The sequence below is a fragment of the Adelges cooleyi genome, unplaced genomic scaffold (assembly GCF_023614345.1).
Source record: "Adelges cooleyi isolate 19-005CV unplaced genomic scaffold, UGA_ACOO_1.1 ACOO_flye_CR_arks_rails_tigmint_CR_PRNA_9, whole genome shotgun sequence".
In the NCBI taxonomy this organism is placed as follows: Eukaryota; Metazoa; Arthropoda; class Insecta; order Hemiptera; family Adelgidae; genus Adelges; species Adelges cooleyi.
Window position 1 is genome coordinate 7,543,649 of NW_026096579.1, and position 20,044 is coordinate 7,563,692.

Consider the following 20,044-nt stretch of genomic DNA (forward strand, 5'->3'; position numbering starts at 1 on the left):
GTATAATTTAAACGCCAATCTGATATTATTAATAGCATGTGTGTGTGTTAAAATATTATGTATACAACAACAACAACCGGAGGGAGCCGCAAAAATTAAAAATCCCGTCTTGTGTGTTAAATCCGCTAAAAAACGGCCGTTAACGTTGTTGTGTATTTGATTTAAAAATAATACACACAATGGTAAAGCTGTTGTTCCTGGTTGGTACCTAAATGTATTTATGTTGAGAAATAAATCATACTATGCTCCCCTGTATACTAATTAAGCCTGCTAACCTGTGCATTTCTAAAATATGACAGATAATCTTATGTAATTTTATACAGATATTGTCTTTGGTCAGTGCAATGACCACAGCGAGTCCAATGTCCTACACCTACTATACAAGGCTTAGGCCTTTAGGTTAATCATCTATAATCGAGTTACCGGAATTACGATTACACTCGAATTTTCTTTGTTCGTTACACGAATGGAGTTGTTGTTAATTAGCATTGGTTTCGTGATGTCACCGGCGATAACGTTTATTGCACCGGCCGTATGTGATCATAAAGAAACTATATAAAAAAAGTAACAATAATGTAGTCGTTAAAACAAAGAACCGTGTAATAATTTACAAAAAAAATTAAATAGTAGGTACATAATAATAAATAAAACAATGTCCGTGTGTATTATGTGACACGTGGTGATCAATAATAATTAACAAAAACCGCGTCAAACACATTTTACATTTCATTGTTGGATTGATTATAGTGAACAGTCTTAAATATTTTTTTTTTGTTTATTATAATTTACACAATCTGTGAGTAATTATTTTTTACAATTATTGTAAGCGGAGAAACCGTCGATGGAACTTTATACTAGTTTAATCTACACGACATACAATAAACTAGGTAGAGCTGCGTTGTTGCCTTTATTAAAGTAAAACGGATGTGAAATAATTCTGGAAATAATCGTTCGTATAAATTATATACAATTTGGGAACAATACAATCATCGCGTGTATGTAATGGAATTAACGCCTCCCTTAAAACACTGTTTAGCCGGTGTTAATGATCTCAATTGATTTTGCACGGTACACACAAAACTAATCGGCCGGGTAGGAGGTCGACCGGTAGACATTATTTCCCCTATAAATAACAATAGTACACCGAAACAAGCTCAATTATTATTGTTGTTGTTGTTGTTTTTTTTTTAAGGTATCAACAAGTGCTCCTATCCCCATTGTTGTAAACCGATGTCAACCACTTTATTCAACCCCCTTAAGCGACAACGCACGATAAAAAAAAAAAAGTCAATAAAAAACAACACAAGAGGGTAAAAATTCGCCCGCCGGGAAACGTTTACGCGACGGATTTTCCCCTTCGGACGATAAAAAGGAGATTTCTTTTCTTTTCCCCTTTTTCCCTTTTTTTTTTTTTTTGTAGTAGTATTTTGACACTTAAACGACTAATCCACGTCGTGTCTCGTTTGTAGGTACCTACGGTTCGCTTTTTGTACATCATCGGCGGTGCTCTCTTATGTATACAATACCGACCGCGGCAATCTTTCACCGGAGGAGATCTTAATTAACGCCGAAGATTTTTTTTTCCTTTCCTTTTTTTTTTTTATGTTCACTCTCTGCCCTCGCATGCGCTCGTTCCCATCCCTTCGATAATAAGTAATAACATATTATATCATATACAATGCACAATACTAATATTCGTCTGGTCCTACGGCTACATGTCTGTACACAATATTAATAATAATATATTAAATTTACCCGTCGCGCATATTATTGTACAGGCAGGTACAACTTGCATATAGCGGCGGAAAACTGTTTGGTTTTCAAAAAAAAAAAAAAAAAACCAAATATATATATTATCATATGTATATAAATGGGTAATACAAATTTTTGACAAATGTCGTTCATCAGTCTGCGGCGGTTGAGTTTGAGGGGCAAAAAAACGAATCCTTTTTTTATTTTTAAAAATTACCCAACATAAACCACAAGTATATAATTCTTTTATTGACGTACGCCGGTATATACAGATGAGTATACAATATTATATATACCCGGACCCCCCTAGGATTTTGATCAATGGCGCTACACTTAAACACATATATAGATAGGTGTACTCTTTGTGTGTGTGTGCGCTCCCGCTACACATACAGTATACATATTAACAAGTAAGGTATATATAATAATATACTGGTACTTACATACATATATATTGTGTGTTTAGGTAGAACGTTCGGCGTCTACCGTTGCAGTGTATTGGTACACACTGTATATTATATACTGTAAAGGCGGTGATACGGATTCTCGTTAAAGTCACATTAGTATATAAAGTGGCTTGTGTATAGATGCTATAAAAAAAAAAAAAAACAAATATAATGAAAACGCGCTAAGCGACTTCTAAGCCCCGTTGTTTCCTCTCACCCTCCTTTGCCCTTGTCATTTGTGTACCTTTTACGGTACATAGTTGCTTCCTGACTTTTATTGTGACCAAACCTACACCGATTGCGTAGTCGTTTAAAATTTTAATTTCTGCTCCTTATTTTCTTATCTATTGCACGGGCTGGTGATCAAACCTCGTGTAATATTATACTATTAGACTTGGAGTGTGTTAATGATTTTTTTTAAACTAAACACACACACACACACAGACACAAATGTTTTCGGTGTATCCGGAAAAACGTGCGCACACATCCGTGTAGGCTTGTTCCAATGGCAAATATGTATTTATATAAATATAATATGTACGGGTAGACGATTGTAGGTATTATTAGATAGGTGTATAATACACAGAGGGGATAAAAAAACAACATGTAAACGGTGGCGGCGTATACGATATTACATACCGCGTTACTGTGGTCGTCAATCGATTAATTGATCGTTTTTAGACGGCCATTTGAAGGTTCATTTGTTTAAGAAATCGTGCGTAACCACTAGCCCGGTCACGGTATATTAGGCCTCCGCCTCCGCACCACACACATAATATACCTAACCGTGGTATGGCTCGCGATGATGATAACCGCGACACCGCTCCGTCTTGTCCGAACATATAACAGCTCTTATAATACCCAAGTAATATGCATGTATATATTATACAAATTTACCCGGAACACGACGTCGGGTATTTAAAAAAAAATATACTGTTTCTTTGCCTACCGCATTATAATTTACGCGTCTCTGTGTAACTGAAAAATCATTAAAAAAAAAAAAAAAAAAAAACCGGAGATATATCTATCTACCTCTAAGGAACGTCGTCGCTTATACATTATTACTATTATAATATGACGATATACATGTATTTTTTAATTTATTTTCGTGTTGCTAATTGCACCGACTGTCGACGCCTGCAGTTCTCACGGCGAGTCCAACGCAATTGAATAAAAAAAAAAAAAAAATACAACCGCCTGTATCATACGTACACAATAATATAATATATTGTTTACACACGGTTTTTTTTAATCCTACGAAAACGGCCAAAAATGTGTGTTCGTTCCGCCGCGACGACACACCGTGTAAAAAACGCAATGGGAATTAATTCGAAAGCATTTTTTGAAAACGCTTAGAGCCGTCCAGTATTCGAATGTTATTGCCTTATTGATTATTTTTTCTTCCAAACGCTCATTTAGTCAGACAGCTAGGGCGAAGTCTAGATCATATCCGCAATTGATCGATAATCTTATTGGCGCCATTCAACCACACAGGTATACTTATCACTAACAACAACAACAAAAAAACCTGTGTCTGTATAATGTGATGTTATGCAATATGGCGGCCTCCGTCCGAAAATCATTGAGTTTACACATTGAGTGTCCTCTCCGGTTTAATCTACTCTGCGACTGAAAATAATAATAATATGTCAAAAGAAAATCATTCGACTTTTTTTCATACTCGTACACCGTAGTTCGGCGTAATGGGAAAATTCTAAAAAAATAATTAAGAACTGGCCCAAATGACCTGTTGCGGTTTTTTTTTAATATTATCATCTTTGTGTTATTTTAAAATATGTTGATGTCACTCCACATTAGCGGGACAATTTTTTTCTCTTTATTTTTAAATTCAATTTTCCACATTCAACTTGGACCATTTTCACGCCTGCTCTATACAACCTTCTGTATATACGGCCCCCGAGGCCAAATAATAATATTTTACACGGCTGTATAATAATATATGTAATATCATCGCCCGTCCTATATAATATGTATGTACCTACCTACACACATAACGGACTTGAATTCCCAAAAGACATTGTATTACGCTTCCTTTTGATCGACAACGGTTGCGGCACTTCGTTTAACGAACGACAGCAGCTTTCATGTATAGATAATAATATATTTTATATAGCGACAGCTTCGAGGCCGATTCGGTTGATTTTTGCCGCGGTAGCTTGAAAAAAAAAAACGCTTATCCCTCGCGTTATATTATGTTTTATAATATTATATAAAATAGCCCTTTGATGTGGGGCAGCAAGACCCCGGGGGCGAACGCGGGGCTGCCAAAGGGGTGTCATTTTAAATTATACTACCCCCGCCGTCCACCCTGGTGCAATTACCACCCCGGGTGTATAAGAGCTGCCATTGTCATAGATCCCACGAACGAGCTATGTGTACATATCTATAATGATATAAATACCGCCATATAGAGTATGCGGTATATAATATTACAATATACAATAATACAAACCTTTTGTGTGTTGTGCTGCCGCATTTGCATTTTCAATTAACGCCGGTTATAAGGTTCGATTAACTATTTTTATTTTTTTTGGGGGGTTTTGTGACCCTAACCTCCTCTAAACGAATTTGTCAAAGCTGCCGTCGACCGCGCAAAGGCATTGTAAAATTAACGCAAGCGCTTAAAGCAAGTAATTATAATATTTAAGAAAAGGGACGACGGGGAAACGTACTTACACGTCTTGATTGGCGAACCCCTTAAGCGCAGTCGGTATGTTGAATAATATATAGTTTTTGTATTTTGTTCTTTTACTTTTTACCGTCACGTCATCCGTCGGATTTATCGCCAATTTTAATTGCATTGTAATTTTATAATAATATTATTATTTCTGTCAAGGTGACCTTGGCCAACGACTTTATTACAATAATCGCCAGTCGGCTATACCTATACACCTATGTTATAGCTATTGTTGCTGTCAATATATTATTATAATGTATAATAATGTCGTTAGAATAGTATAACAACCGCATAATTTTTAACTGTCCGCACTTTTTTTAACAACGCCCGCTTATATTCTGTCAATTATTATTTACTCATTATACTTACTATAATAATCATCATAATGACGCGCAGATTAAAAATCGTTAAGTAAAATATACGACTTGCCGGCCATTATAACTTTACCGCAGTCGCATGTATGGCATATGCCATAAGTAAAATGCGGATTACATATTATGCACCTATTATATACCCTCTCATCGGACGGACTTTAGCGATTTACTTTGGTCCAGGCTATAATTATAATATATATATTATATACAAGCGACCGTTAAATTTGCATGAATATTATATATCACGGTCGCCGACGCTGTGTGTATAATAGAATAATAGAATAATATAGGTATACACAAGACATTTATATACACACTCCGCATGTAGTGTCGGGTCACGATCCGTTTTTGCGCCCTGAGGATTGACAATGTGTCTTATAATGTTATAAGACACACGTGTGTCCGGAGGAGACATGAAAAAAAAATTATAATCAATTTTTGCACCGTCATGGCGGACCGTGGTACTGTTATATTTGCACTTAACCGTTGCGTCCCCTCTTCTATATATTTTGTCTACGCGACATGAGAATTAGATTTTTTTAATAATAGTTCATTCTTGTGTCCAACAATATGCGATACACATCTGTCAAGTCTAACAACACCTAGTCATGGAGTTAAAGTTTAAATGGTAAAAAAAAAAATTATACACTTTTAACGCGTGCAATTCAAGTACAGGAGAGTACAGGGGATGGGCTTGAACCTAACCTATGGATATAATATATTTAAGAGGATATTTTCGTTTGTGTAGGTACTTGTAGTCCATGGGAATTGGAAACATGGTTGACCATAATTTTGTGTACATGTTGCCACACACACACGTGTATTTTAGATTGTCAGCTCGTTTGCGAGACTTTATATACACCTATCTGACATTATTATTATTATCTGGACTTTATGTGGTGTTATTACAACGAAAGATGCGGTTCGATTCCGGGCTGGAAAAACAACCACACGTCCTATGTAATTTTTGTCCGTGAGAAAACTAGGCGTTTGCGTTGTGACCGGTTTTCTCAAAGAACAGCTATACTTACATATATAATATTATATTCATATACAAATAATAATATAATATAGGACATGTACAACACATATGTGTATACCGTCGTCAACAGTCGACAATCTTGCGGTCGGATCCGCCCGCCGTTTTATACATAGAAAACCTATCTATATATTATATGACGATGATGATGATGATGATGTTATGAACGCAGAGATAGACAATTTTTGTTGTTTATCACTTCTATAATATACCTGCGTGCTTGTTATTTTACTATATAATTCAAATCCCCGCGGTGATGGCGTAGTTCATGGAATATCTTAATGTGGGTATACGCACTTATAAGCCGGTTCGGGTGTATGCAAATATTTAGTTGTAGGTAGGTAAACCGCAGGTATGATTAGGCATTAGCACTACACATAGTACATAACTTGACCAAAATATTGATGCCAAAATTATATCCATTCAGAACACCCGCAATGTGTTGTGTTGATCTTCTTATATCCCATACAAACGAGTTCGACCAGCCAAACCTACTTCTGATCACACCTCCGTGTCTCCCATAATATATTATATTGATAACATCACTACACACTGCTTCGGCTACGGTCCACGCCACCCTTCTGCATTTAAAATCTACTAGTCGAGTCACACATTGGCACTACCATTTTCTGTGGCAATACTTGTTAAGTATTTTTTTTTAGATGTTGCCGCGTGCAAACGACGGCAAAAACGATTAACTGTATCTAAATATATATATATATATATTATTTTGAATTATTATTATTCTTATTATCATTATATGAATCGACCTGTTGTCATGTCTGTCTGGCATATGGCGGCGGTCTTGTATACAGAAAATAGGATGCTCCCAATATTTTTGTTCTCTCGGCATAGTTATGACGTTTTTTTTTTATATATGAAATATTGCGCGTACAGTCTTTCTTTTATAATATTATATTAATATATATGTATATAATATTTGTTGGTACCCCGACAGATGTTTAGCCCTCCGGATGGGACCCAAATACGATGGGAAAACGACCGATCATCGGTCGCGTTGTTGGAGTTTATTAAGAGGCAAAAAGATAAAAAAAAAACGCACTGCTCTCGTCACAGGTATAATGAAGGAAAATAATAAAGGGAAAAAAAATCATATCATAAATACATAAAAAGAAAAATGAATCTGACGGTCATGTCGTTTTACCGTGTAGAGTAATCTCTCCTGATCACTGATCCCAGAAAAAGAATCGCTGTACACATTGTACATAACATATTTTCAATAAAAAAATATATTTGGAACTGCCGCCTGTAGTATAATGTTGTACCATCACTTGATGTATTATATTTTTTCCATTATTTTCATTTTAAATGGTTTGCAGCTGTGGAAAACACATTTTTTTCAAACAGAATATCGCATATTATTACAAAGCAAACAAATATTTACAAAACGTTTTTAATGTCTTCAAAGTGCGTTTCAAATATATAATAGTCAATGGTTAGGTTGGATATAAGATTAGGTTACAGTTGTATCTATTATTTTCCCATACGAAGTATTAATTAAATTTTATACTGCCGCGTGGCAGATAATGAACTATAACATTAAATATTTTCAAAACCTAAAATACACAATGCGTTTCGAGTTGGATAACGCCAAGTTAGGATTCGATTTTTCTACTATGAATTCCAAGTGTGTTTTGACGCTATCGTTTTTGATGACCGAACCGTCATATCATGACGGTCGGCATTTATGACATATTTTAAAATCAATATTGTCTCTTTACACACATATTTAAGTACGAGTTACGCACAAGATCTAGCTACAATTATACAGTATATTAATATAATATTATAGTGTATTTAGTTTGGCCGTGACAAACCGCTTTGGTGTGGGGAACACCTCCTATATATATATATATAATAGTATTGTGTATTGAAATACATAAACCCACAGCGGTTGTCGCCTGGTGGAAGGGAAATGGGCGGAGTGCCGTTGTCACCGCCGGTTGACAACGGTGCACCAATGGCGGTGGGTCTGGTGACAGAGGTTGACCCGCACGAGGGGGAGGCGACAATGTGTAGGTATAAATAAAATACAAGCACAGACAGTGGTGTAGTCCGCACAGTGTGTGTACTTGGATACTTTTATACGCACAACAATAGACTTAAACTACTGTCACCCCCCCCCCTCCCACTCCGTACCATTGTCCCCGGATTTACCGCAGATATATAAATCCCGTCGGATTAAAAATGGGTCATCATTTTTTTTTTTATACCTCGTGTGTGTGTGTGTGTGTTTTTGTTATTATGTCGGTGGAGTACACGGGCTATATAACATAATATAGGGGAGTACGGTATTTTTTTTTTTAATATACACACGCAGTAAGCACACATACAGCGCTCTTGTATTATATATGTATATACACGCGGAAGATAATACCTCGAGGGCACCCTCAGCCATTTATATACCTCCGAAAAACCTTCTCCCCCCAGCCCTGGTTCGTTGCCATCCAGGCCTTATCGCCATTAGTGTGTGTGTACCTACATATAATATTTTCATCATCATCATCGTCGTCGCATCATCATGTGTGTATATATAAACCGGTAGATTATTATTTTTTTTTTTAACAATGACGGGCGAAATATAATGACTGCTGTTACTTCTGCTGCTGCTGCTGCTGCTGCTTGCTCGCTTATATTATATACAGGGGGCACATAATAAACACACACAATGGTTATAGGAGCTGCAGTTTTTAACCTTACTTACAACACATGCACACAGCCTCATCCGAGTATAGGTGGAGTACACGGTTGACAGGTTTCATAATAATATCTAGAATAGTATATATAGTGCCTACTTCACGATTCAATTGTTGACAACCACTCACGAGCACCGCAGCCAGTCAGCGTATATTATATTATATATTTTCATTTTCATTATTATTTATTTTCTTCCTAGCCGAAGGCCGGCCCTGTACATATAGGTACGCCCGCCCAAACGCGGTGACTTAAGACGTTTTTTTTTTTTTTTTGTATTTTTCAACTGTCGACTTCGATGATGTGTATGTGAATAGTGTATATAAAGTGTATATACACCTACATGTCATAAGCATTATAAGAGTACACGTGTGCTTGGATAACGACAACGCGCCACAGTGTATATATATATATCATAATTGTGTGTCATTATATATACTGTAAGATACTACATGCGTACCTATACGGTTTTATTATTATAATGTATAGATTTGTTATATAGAAGTATGTAGTTGTAAGGCACTGCGCGTTAACGAGTCCATCGTTAACGCCGTCCAAAACTAGAATATACTTAAAACATATTATATACCTATGTATATATATATATATTGAAAAATAGCATAACCCCCATGGGCAAATCTAAGTAGAGCTACAATAACATTCCCCCGTCCACCGTCTGTCGAATAATTGCGGTAGCCGTTTATACAAAAAACGAAAAATTGATTTTCAACAAAATTAGGTATAATTAGAGTGAGCAGATCACAGCCCGTTTATCATAACGTTTTGTTAGTATAGTAATCGTGTTCATATTACACGGGCAACCGGTCGACTCGACTCGTTAGGAAGTTAATATAAAGTATTATTGGAAACAGTTAATTAACTGCTAAACACTGTAAGTAAATCAATATAAATTATTTGTAAGCCGCACAAGACAGAGATAAATAGTGCCTAAGTACATTATATTGACAAATGTATATGCGCTCTCCAATGCAATATTGCGAATCATTTGATGAACATACATAATATAATATACTGTATTGTATTTGACGGCCATTTTGTTTTTGGAGGGAAAAAAAGATATCCTGTATTTTCATGATTTATCATATTCTATACCTATACGTGCTCCGAACAAACTAGAGAGGTTGACTGGACAACAATAAGTCGAAATCCGAAGCCGGTTACACTCGAAAAACGTCTTGATGATTTTTAACAAAAAATACTACAGGAAACGCTCTATCCAAATAGATATATTTTATTGATATAATTTGCTTTGTGTGTGTGTGTGCCTTTTCATTCCGGTCGGATTGATTCGGCGACGATCGAACGCGATCTAACGGTCGAACGGATCCGAAATACGCAATTTATACTTAAATAATAATAATGATAATAATATGATCGGTTGTCAAATTAAAAAAAAAAAAATAATAATAATAATAAATCCATTGTGAAGCGCCGGGAAAAATATTATGTATTATATAATACATTTGTATAATAATCCCAAAGCCCATTGTCGTCAGGTCAGGTAGCCGAAAATGATCTAGTCCCTTTATATTATACTTACCGGGTGATCCCACGAGGGGTGGTTTCATCATGATGGTCGTTATTATATTATATATATTGTACATGCGCAATTATTGTATAATATGTAACGCACCGGTAATGATCGAGAGGGATCGAAGCAGCGGTTTATTATATATATATATATATATATATATATAATAACAATAATGGCATTATATATTATATAATAATATCATATTGTGTGTGTGTGTGTTTTAGCCCTGGACAAATTGGGATTCGGCGGAGCGTCACTGGGAAACGGCGCGGTCGAGCCCATCCAACCCAACGTGGCGTTCGACATTGCCAGTCTGGTGTTGTACGGTTGCCAAGCACTGCCCATAAGGCTCAAGATATTGCTGGACCGTCTTTTCAGCGTGCTCCGACAAGACGAAGTGTCGGCCGTGCTCCGGGGATTCGGCTGGACCCACGAAGACTACGCCAGAGGATACATACTCCAGGTAAATAATAATAATAATATTATGATAAATAAATGTATGTGCACCGTCCAAGAGAATTATTCGTTCCACCTAGTTTTTGAACATTTTCCCCAACGCTTTTGGCTTTCTAAATCCATCAACGCGCAACCCTTCGTTGCCGGATGTTTGTTTTCGCAATGGTCATGATCCCACACACACACTCGGGGTACGTGACGGAAGGGTTCGCGAAAGGGTTGTGTGTAATTTGGTGAAACGCGGCAGCATTTGCCGGTAATGGATGATTGAATTACACGTGTACACCTATTGGCAGTCCCCCAGGGACGTGGTAAACGTTTTGGCCGGTTACAATACTGGCCGCAGTTTGCCTCCGGCAACGGTATCGCAATCGAAAACGCTCTTGGGAATGACAATTGGCAAAACAAACCGAAAACGCACAATTTATTAACATCACGGACCGCGTAACCCTTAAACAAATATACCGTGTGTAACGGACGGCCATCGAATGTTAAATCCTTTGTACAACGCAGCAACAACAATTCGCATTTACCTTTTGCTTTTGCATCGGCATCAGACGCGGTTAACACTCCTCGCACATATGGGTTTTCCTATTCCTCCCACTGCCAGAAATGCAAAGACATGTTAGTTTTGCCCTTAAGTGAAAACCATTGGATAGTGAATATGTCTCACGGTACCCGTCTCTCGCTCAGCCCTCGTTCTCTTATCGATTATCTCCGCTCCTTAGCCGTAAGACGTTGATTCGTGTCAAAGTAACTAATGTGGTTTTTGCTGTGTGCGTTTCAGGAGCCTCACGGCGGCGGCATTCTAGAACGATGGAACATCTGTAGTCCGGAAGAGGAGCCGCTCGTTCTGCAACAATTTTTGCGGTTCGGCGAGACCAGAGCGGTGACTCAGCAACTGCTTTTGCACGGTCTGGGTGCCGATTTCCGGGCGCTGCCTGGCTTGGAGACCGACATGAAGAGGTTGATGGAACGCCAAAAGCTGCAGCACAATCACGACCAGAAGCCGCCCAGTTTCGAACCGAAGTTCCGGCCCAGGTCACCGTCGGCGCTGTTGCCGCCACAACGTCTGCCGTCCGCCCTGGGCAGTTCGCCTCCGTCGCCGCCAAAATCCACTTTCGGATTCGCCAAGCCGCCGGGCGCCGTCCTCCCCGTCCCTCCAGTAGTCATCAACACCAACGGCGGCGGCTCTCCGCCGAACACCAGCCCCACCAGCGTGTCGCCGCTGAACAAGTTGCAGAACATGCAACCGTTCGATTTCCGGAAAATGCAGTCGGCCGGATTCGCGGCCGGCGGCAAATCCGAGAGGAGAAACTCGGACCTGTTGCCGCCACCACCGAGACCCAACCAAAACGATTACAACAACAGCGGCAAGTACGCCGCCCAGTCGGACAGTCTGGCCGGAAGCAGCGAGTTCGGGTCCGAAGACGGCGACGAAGAGGAAGAGAACTCTCAGAGCGCGTTGAACCTGAGCAAGGACAACAGCAACAAATCGACGAGGCCGCACAGGGGCCACTTGCGCAAGACGTCGTTGCCGCTGAAACGGCAGTGGGGTTCCAGCGGTCTGCCGTTGAACCTGGGCACTCAGCTCATCAACCCGGCCACCGGCAAAAAGCGAGTGCAGTGCAACGTGTGTCTCAAGACTTTCTGCGACAAAGGCGCGCTCAAGATACACTTCTCGGCCGTGCACTTGCGCGAAATGCATAAGTGCACCGTCGATGGCTGCAACATGATGTTCAGCTCGAGACGGTCCAGGAACCGGCACAGCGCCAACCCTAACCCGAAACTGCATTCGCCTCACTTGCGCCGCAAGATATCACCGCACGACGGCCGCAGCTCGCAGGCCCACCATCCCATAGTCATTTCACCGTTGCAGGCGTCCGCCATGAACCAGCTGGCGTTCGGCGCGTTCCCCATGCTGGCCGGCGGTGGTGCCGATTTGCGCGCCGCCGGTTCCAAACAGAGTTCGTCGTCCGGACTGCACTTGGCCGACGAGCTGCGCAGATCGGCCGACTTCTCGTCGGACAACATGGACGAGTACATGGACGACGAGGAGGACGGCATAGTGGTGGACGGCACGACGGTAGACGACGATGACGACTCGGAGCACCGGAGCGACCGGAGCAAGAGAATGTCGGAAGATTCTGAAGACGACGGGGCCAGCACGACCGAGCCGCCGAACAACAACAACGACAGGCCGCCGATAGTGACGAAAAACGTGCACAAACGCAAGAGCCAAAATCCGACGAGGTTCGCCGCGGCCGCCGATCTCAGCGACGAGGGCATGTCGTGCACGGACGACGGTTCGGCCCCGTCGCCCAAGGACAATAACAACGAAGAGGACGTCAAGCCGGTGGTGGCCGAAGGTGAGTGTCTGAACCTGAGCAGGAAACGGTCGGCCAGCCCGGCAGACGGCCGTTTGCGTTCGGCCGACTCGCGGGACTCGCTCTTGTCGGACGCTGACAACGACGAGGACGACGACGGCGAAGACGACGAGTGCGGTTCAGACAGCGACGGCCACGTATACGGCGTGTTCGAAAACGGCCGTTTTGTCGAGACCGAAGAAGTGCCCGTTGACAAGGACGACCCGCGCAAGTGCACGGCCTGCGGCAAAACGTTCCCTAACCATTTCGGCGTCAAGACCCATTACCAGAACGTACACCTGAAGCTCATGCACAAATGCGTAGTGGACGGATGTAACGCGGCGTTCCCGTCCAAGCGGAGCCGGGACCGGCACAGTTCGAACCTGAACCTGCACCGAAAGCTATTATCCACGTCGCCGACGGCGGCCGACCAACAACAGCCACAGCCACAGCTCCAACTACAACAGCAACAACAACTCGGCCACCAGCCGCCGGCGACGACCGCGGCGGCTGTGGCGGCCGCCGCGGCCGACAACCCGTACGGCATGCACGCCGAATTCTTGGCCCGGCTGTACGCGGACACGCAACAGTTCCAAGCGTTCTCCAACGGCGGCATGATGTTGCCGCAGTTCGGCCCGTTCCGGCACCAGGCCGGCGCACCGGCCATGACCAACGGCTGGCTGGTGTACTCGGCCGACGAAGACCTGCCGGCCGCGCCCGACAAGGACAGCGGCATGTACTCGTGCCGGTTCTGCAGCAAAGCGTTCCCCGACAAGAACGGCATGCGCGAACACTACGAACAGCTGCACATGCACGAGATGCACCGGTGCAAAGTGCAAGGGTGCGGCATGGTGTTCAGCTCGAGGACACGGAGGAACGCGCACGCCGAAAATCACCCGCCCGTCACCGCGTCGTGACCTCGACAGTTGCCCGTGCCGCCCCCGTGGTGGTGGTAAAGCGACGATAATACACCAACAACAACAAGCCTAAACTACAGACCGCGGTGTGATTTATATTAAATCTTTTTAAGTATAAAAAATACAAATTCACAGAAAGAGAAAGAAATAAAAACATTTGGCCCTTATATGAAATAAAATATACAAATTTGGTGCTTGAAAATAAAAACAAACTATCTATATATAAACATACAAAACTTGACTTATACATGAGTTATGTCGTTTTAACGCGATAACGAGATCGAGTTGCTTAAATACCTAATCTCGAATAAAAAGAAAAAACGATATTATAATCGTAAAAAAAAAAAAATGATGCATATTATATTATTACATATACATATGTGTGTATAATTATATAAAAATATCTAATCAGATTTTTGAAATTTTTCCGAATCGAATACGTATACGACATGAATGTGATTCATTTTTTATTTATTTAAATACAATTTTTTTGTTAATATATTATTATTATTATTATTATTGTGGCTGTACTTAAATTACAATATGTTTAAAAAAAACAAAAAAAAAACACAAAAAGTGGTATCTTATAGTGTGACGTTTAGAGCCTATAATAGTTTTAAAAAAATACATTATTATTTGTACATTTTATTGCATTAAATTATATAGGTTGTGTTTTTATTATTATTATTGTATACATTATGATAATTATTATATAAATAATTTTTTTTTTTAGCGAAATCTCTTGTAAATAACGGTTAGACTTATTACTACATACATATTGTACCTAATACGTTTTATTGGACATTATTACTATATTATTATTATTATTATTATTATTATTGTATCGCAATACATATATAGTGAGTTTTAAAAATAGGTACATAACAATACAATTTATGTATTAACGGTTCGTTTTTACGTGTACTCGTGGGTGTAGATAAAATAACATATTATGATAATAATATAAACGATATGATTTATAAAGTAGCGCCCGAGGGCTGACTCAATCAAAAGAAATCAACTTTGATCTATAATAAATTTGAAAATATTTACTAGTCCTTATCTTATAGTGTGTATTTTGTAGAACGACAATTTTCGCGCATCGTTGTATAATAATACTGTTAACGATATTAAAATATAAAAACATTATTATTATTATTATCATCATCATATTATATATTATATAAATATATATGTGTGTACGCATATATTATTGTGTATATTGTATTGATTTAATATAAGCGACTATTAGCCTATTATACATACCGTTGTTTTGTGTGTTTTTTTTTCTTATTAATTTTTTTAATAAGACCTATCCCGATACAATCATTACCATAATATATAGTTTGCAGATTATTTGACCGTCATATACAACAGCTTGAAATTGCCAAAACGTGTCGTCCAGTCGTGATTAGCAAATCACATCGATTGAGATTGGCGTTGTGCATAATAAATAATAATAATAATAATATATACAATTATCCGGTTTTGGTCGGACCGGACATGTTATTAGGTATCCATTATTGTCCATGTAGGCGACCTTGCGCGGTTTTTTTTAAGATTTTAGCTCTCATATATACCTTTCCAGTCCAAGACCAGCAATTAACACCGTTAATGAGGTTGGAATTAAATTAACTTTTCAAATTCAACTGCAGTTCGCTTGATACAACACAGTTCTATTTCGAAGGGGTTTCCTATAGGCAATCGTTCACAGCAAAATGTGTTCGAAGCCCAAGTTTTACAAAAAAAATTTAATTAATTGTCGAGCTGTGTGTTTTGATTTTTTTATAATATGTTTTGTTGTATTAACGTTGTTTTCAGTGGCAATCTTCTATTGTTTTTTTTATTTAAAATCGGTATCTTTGTTTAATTAGCGTTGTTTTGTTTACTATATTGAACACTGTGTTACACTTAATACAGCGTGACGAGTTGTGTAAAAATTAATAATAATAATTACCTGCGCACTCTATACGTACGGCGTAATTAAACTTGGTGTAGGTATAAGACTTAAGAACATATTATTATATTTAAACTCATTCATTGTACAAGTTCAATCAATGTGTCTATATATTATACAGCCGTTAACGTCGAGGGATCTTTCAATAGTAAAACAATGTTTCCCAAAAAAAAATACATTTAACTTTGTAATCCGGGTTCACCGGCCACCTTTCCTGTATATTTTGGAAATTATAACTTTGAGTACACTTCTATACCATTTTACGAGGGTACTTTGTGGGTAGTTGATTTTTTTAGCTACACATTTTTAGTAGAACCGTTTTTTTATATAAAGCACCGTGTTATAGTCGTCTAGTCGATATTTGTATTCTTGCGGGTTAGAATATTATTATCATTGTTGCTGTTGTTGTTATTATTACTATTACTGTTGCACGTATAAAATGTGAGCAAGAGTAGTGCCTCCGACCATATTGTACTACATTGCCAAAGAGAATGCGCATTCTTTGTAATTTGTTTTCTTATGTTAATGTCTTTTCGAGCTTTAATTGTGTGCTCGCGTTATGGCGTCTAATGATACACCTACCGTTTATTGCGATGAAAGCTACCGCCACTTGTGCACACGTTACAATAATAATATAAATTGTAATGTATACAATACACCCATCAAGCATACCGGCTATATTGTTGTCTATGCTCATCCCATATCACATATATATGTGTTGTACAATATAATATAAACTGTGTCCGCATAACGTGAAGATAATTGCGCGTGTAAAAATATACTCACCTCCACCGACAATACATCACAGAATTATTATGTATTTTTATGACTGTTTTTATTTTTTAAATATTTTTTTTTTTATCTCTTACCGCCTAGTGTACACAATATGATGCATTCTTCTCGTTATGGATGTATAACATTACTATTGTTATTGCATACCACTTCCAACGGCCACTATACGAACCGCTAGGGGCTTCACAACTCATACTATGTAACCATCCACTACTAGTTACTACTACTACTACTAGCGACGGATTAGTCTATTAAAAAAAGCAGCCCCCGACCTTGTGTGGTAAACGCGGTTAACCAACCAAGAAAATATCATTAACCTATCCCAAAGGGATAAAAACAGTCTGGACTTGTTTACAATCCGTTATCCGACCTTGTTACTGCTACAGCAGCTACTAGTCCATATCTTGCTACTACTACAGCTATCTCTCGGGCTATACTTGTCCGTCTTAAGTTCCCGACCGTTCCCGTTTAAGTGCCAGAAATAAATTAGGCAGCACACAAGTAAAAGTATTTTATATTATATACGATATGATATTGCATTTACAAGCTAAGTCGGCACATCATTGGCTCTTCCATGATATTATTACACATCGTTGTGGTATCAGATAGTATTAAAATAATTATTATACCTGTCGATTGAACTGGAACAAACTTTAAGCGCAAAACTTACACACGAGTAATAATATTATGACTTTTGTTTCCCAAAGTGACGTTAGGAGGGTGTACTACACTGGGTTAGGTGCTATAATATATGACGCACAAAATGCAATTTTAAGAACAGAAGAGTTAAGTCGAGTTTTTTCGCTAGTCTAAGGAGAAAAGTGGAAAAATAGCTTAATATGTTTAGATTCATCTAGAAGAGCATAATGTGTAATGAAAATTAAAAGAAAAGGTCAAGCAAAAATCAATAAGTCAAATATTTTTCTTAATGATTTAATATAATTTGAGAGGGGGAATCAAAATAAGATTATTGACATCAATAATGATTATTTCACTTTGGTATTGCTTTGCTTAATCAAAATATTTATATTAATATCTACTTAATATTATATTCAACCGACTTTATCGTTATGTAAGACTAAAGGCAACAAACGAAAGTGTTTGAGGCCATTAGTAATATAATAATTAAATAGATATGATAAATATATGATTATAAGCAATAAGACTTTAGAAACTGTGTAACACTTACATTATTTAAAATTTAACTAACATAATATAATAAATATAAAAAAATGTCAAAATGTTTTAGTTTCCATGTACTCATTTACTAGATTTATTTAACAAGGTCTAAAAAGGATGGTAATGTTTTAAAATTTTTATCTTTAGATCAATGTTTATTTAGTATTGTTAAGCCTTACTCGAGGTTATGAGTACACCAAATTCACACTATTATAAAAAATGTCCTTACTGTAATATGGGTTACATGTATTAATTATTATTAATGTAATTATACAGCGAAATGTGTAGGACTGTAACCAAATCAGTAGTATTGTTTATAATTGACTGCCACAACTAACTTAAACCAACAATAACAATATCAACGGCTAGGTTATTTCTTAAACCGTGGAAAATAAAATTGTTTTTAAAATTTCAACAGGGCTAATATACTTACAACAATTAATAAGAATAAACATGAATACGCTTAGAAATCGAGCGAAAAGTCCTCAATGGTTTTCTTATGTTAGAATAAAATGGAAAAAAAAAGTTGCTTATAAAATCAGAAGAAAAAATACTATTATATTGTTCAGTTAATATTAGGTTTTTTGTACGCCGGTTTTGTACTTGAACAATAACAGGGTCGTCAGCCGTCGTACCTCGAAGGAAGGAGCTCGGGAAGAGAGCTGAACCCTTCAAAACATATTATACACACATAGTTGTGCTTCTCACTCAAACCATATAGTAATAATTACTATGTGTCATACTGCACTATAAAGTCGTATAGTTTAATGTTTTTTTTTCTTCTTAAATACCTATCTGAATACCGAGCCGGCCGGTATCGCGCAGTCAAGTTAACATTATACGGTGTTATCTGTTTCACATCATATATAATATAAAGTCTCTGCAGACCAGAGGGTGATATACAACGCCGTCGAGGGGACGGGCGAGAGGTCATCCGTTTGTCCACGGGTGCACACAGCACATAGTGTTATTATTGTTATTATGGATGACCGCCATAAATCATAGACCGCACAGTCTCGTGTCTTCTTTTTCTCCACGGGGACAGCCGCACAATCTCGTTTGTACCGTCTTGCCCGGTTCTCCGCTTACCAACAGACCGAGGGGGTGCGATTAAAAATTGACAAATCCCGAAGACGGCAATAACTCAAAAACCGAAATCCTATTAACTCGATACGCCACCACCGTCTTCCCCTCGCGGGGTAGTCATCGTGTGTTAATTTAATTACTTAAAGTACGTATACATAGCGCGTGTACCACATAATACAACGGGCGTGTGACGGTGACTGTGCGACGGACGACGCACACACATGCCGGTGGGTTTTTTTAAAATGTTTTTTTTAATACGTACAAACGACCTGACAGCGCTGGCGGTACTACGGTAAAAAACCAAAAAAAAAATACTTTATTTATTATTTAGAGGAGAAAAAAATAGCGAAATAAACTGTCAAACGCACCGCCGCCGCCACACCGTCGTCACTTTACATTTATAATAACGCACGGTGTGTGTATACTTAGGGAAGGGTTTGCACTCCATTTACTTTGTCAAAAACGCCAAGCGAGGGCCCGCGTTTAATTTATGCGGATCACAAACAAAGTGGTACGGTTGTCGGTTCGACGCCGAGCCGAGCGGTTAAACGACACACGATTAATGGAAACTCTTAGGACCGCGTAAACGCCGTGGCATTAGGTAAGGAGGGGGGGGGGGAGGGGGGTGCCGTCGGTTTAAGTATAAAAAAACACAAAAAAAAAAAAAACTCGTATTTCGCCGTCAAACAACACTGCATAAACGCACCACCCT

The 20,044-nt window shown here is 38.7% G+C and overlaps 1 protein-coding gene across 2 annotated transcripts in view; it reads left to right on the top strand.

The window, feature by feature from the left end:
- The window catches only part of LOC126846829 (zinc finger protein basonuclin-2-like), a 65,095-nt gene extending 49,529 nt beyond the window's left edge, over window positions 1-15,566 (top strand). For both annotated transcript variants that reach the window (XM_050586635.1, XM_050586637.1), the window contains exons 5-6: window positions 10,804-11,042; window positions 11,823-15,566. In XM_050586635.1, the coding sequence (XP_050442592.1) occupies window positions 10,804-11,042; window positions 11,823-14,318 (2,735 nt within the window). In that variant the 3' untranslated portion in view covers window positions 14,319-15,566. The remainder of the gene's footprint in view (window positions 1-10,803; window positions 11,043-11,822) is intronic.
- The last annotated feature ends 4,478 nt before the right edge of the window (window positions 15,567-20,044 follow it).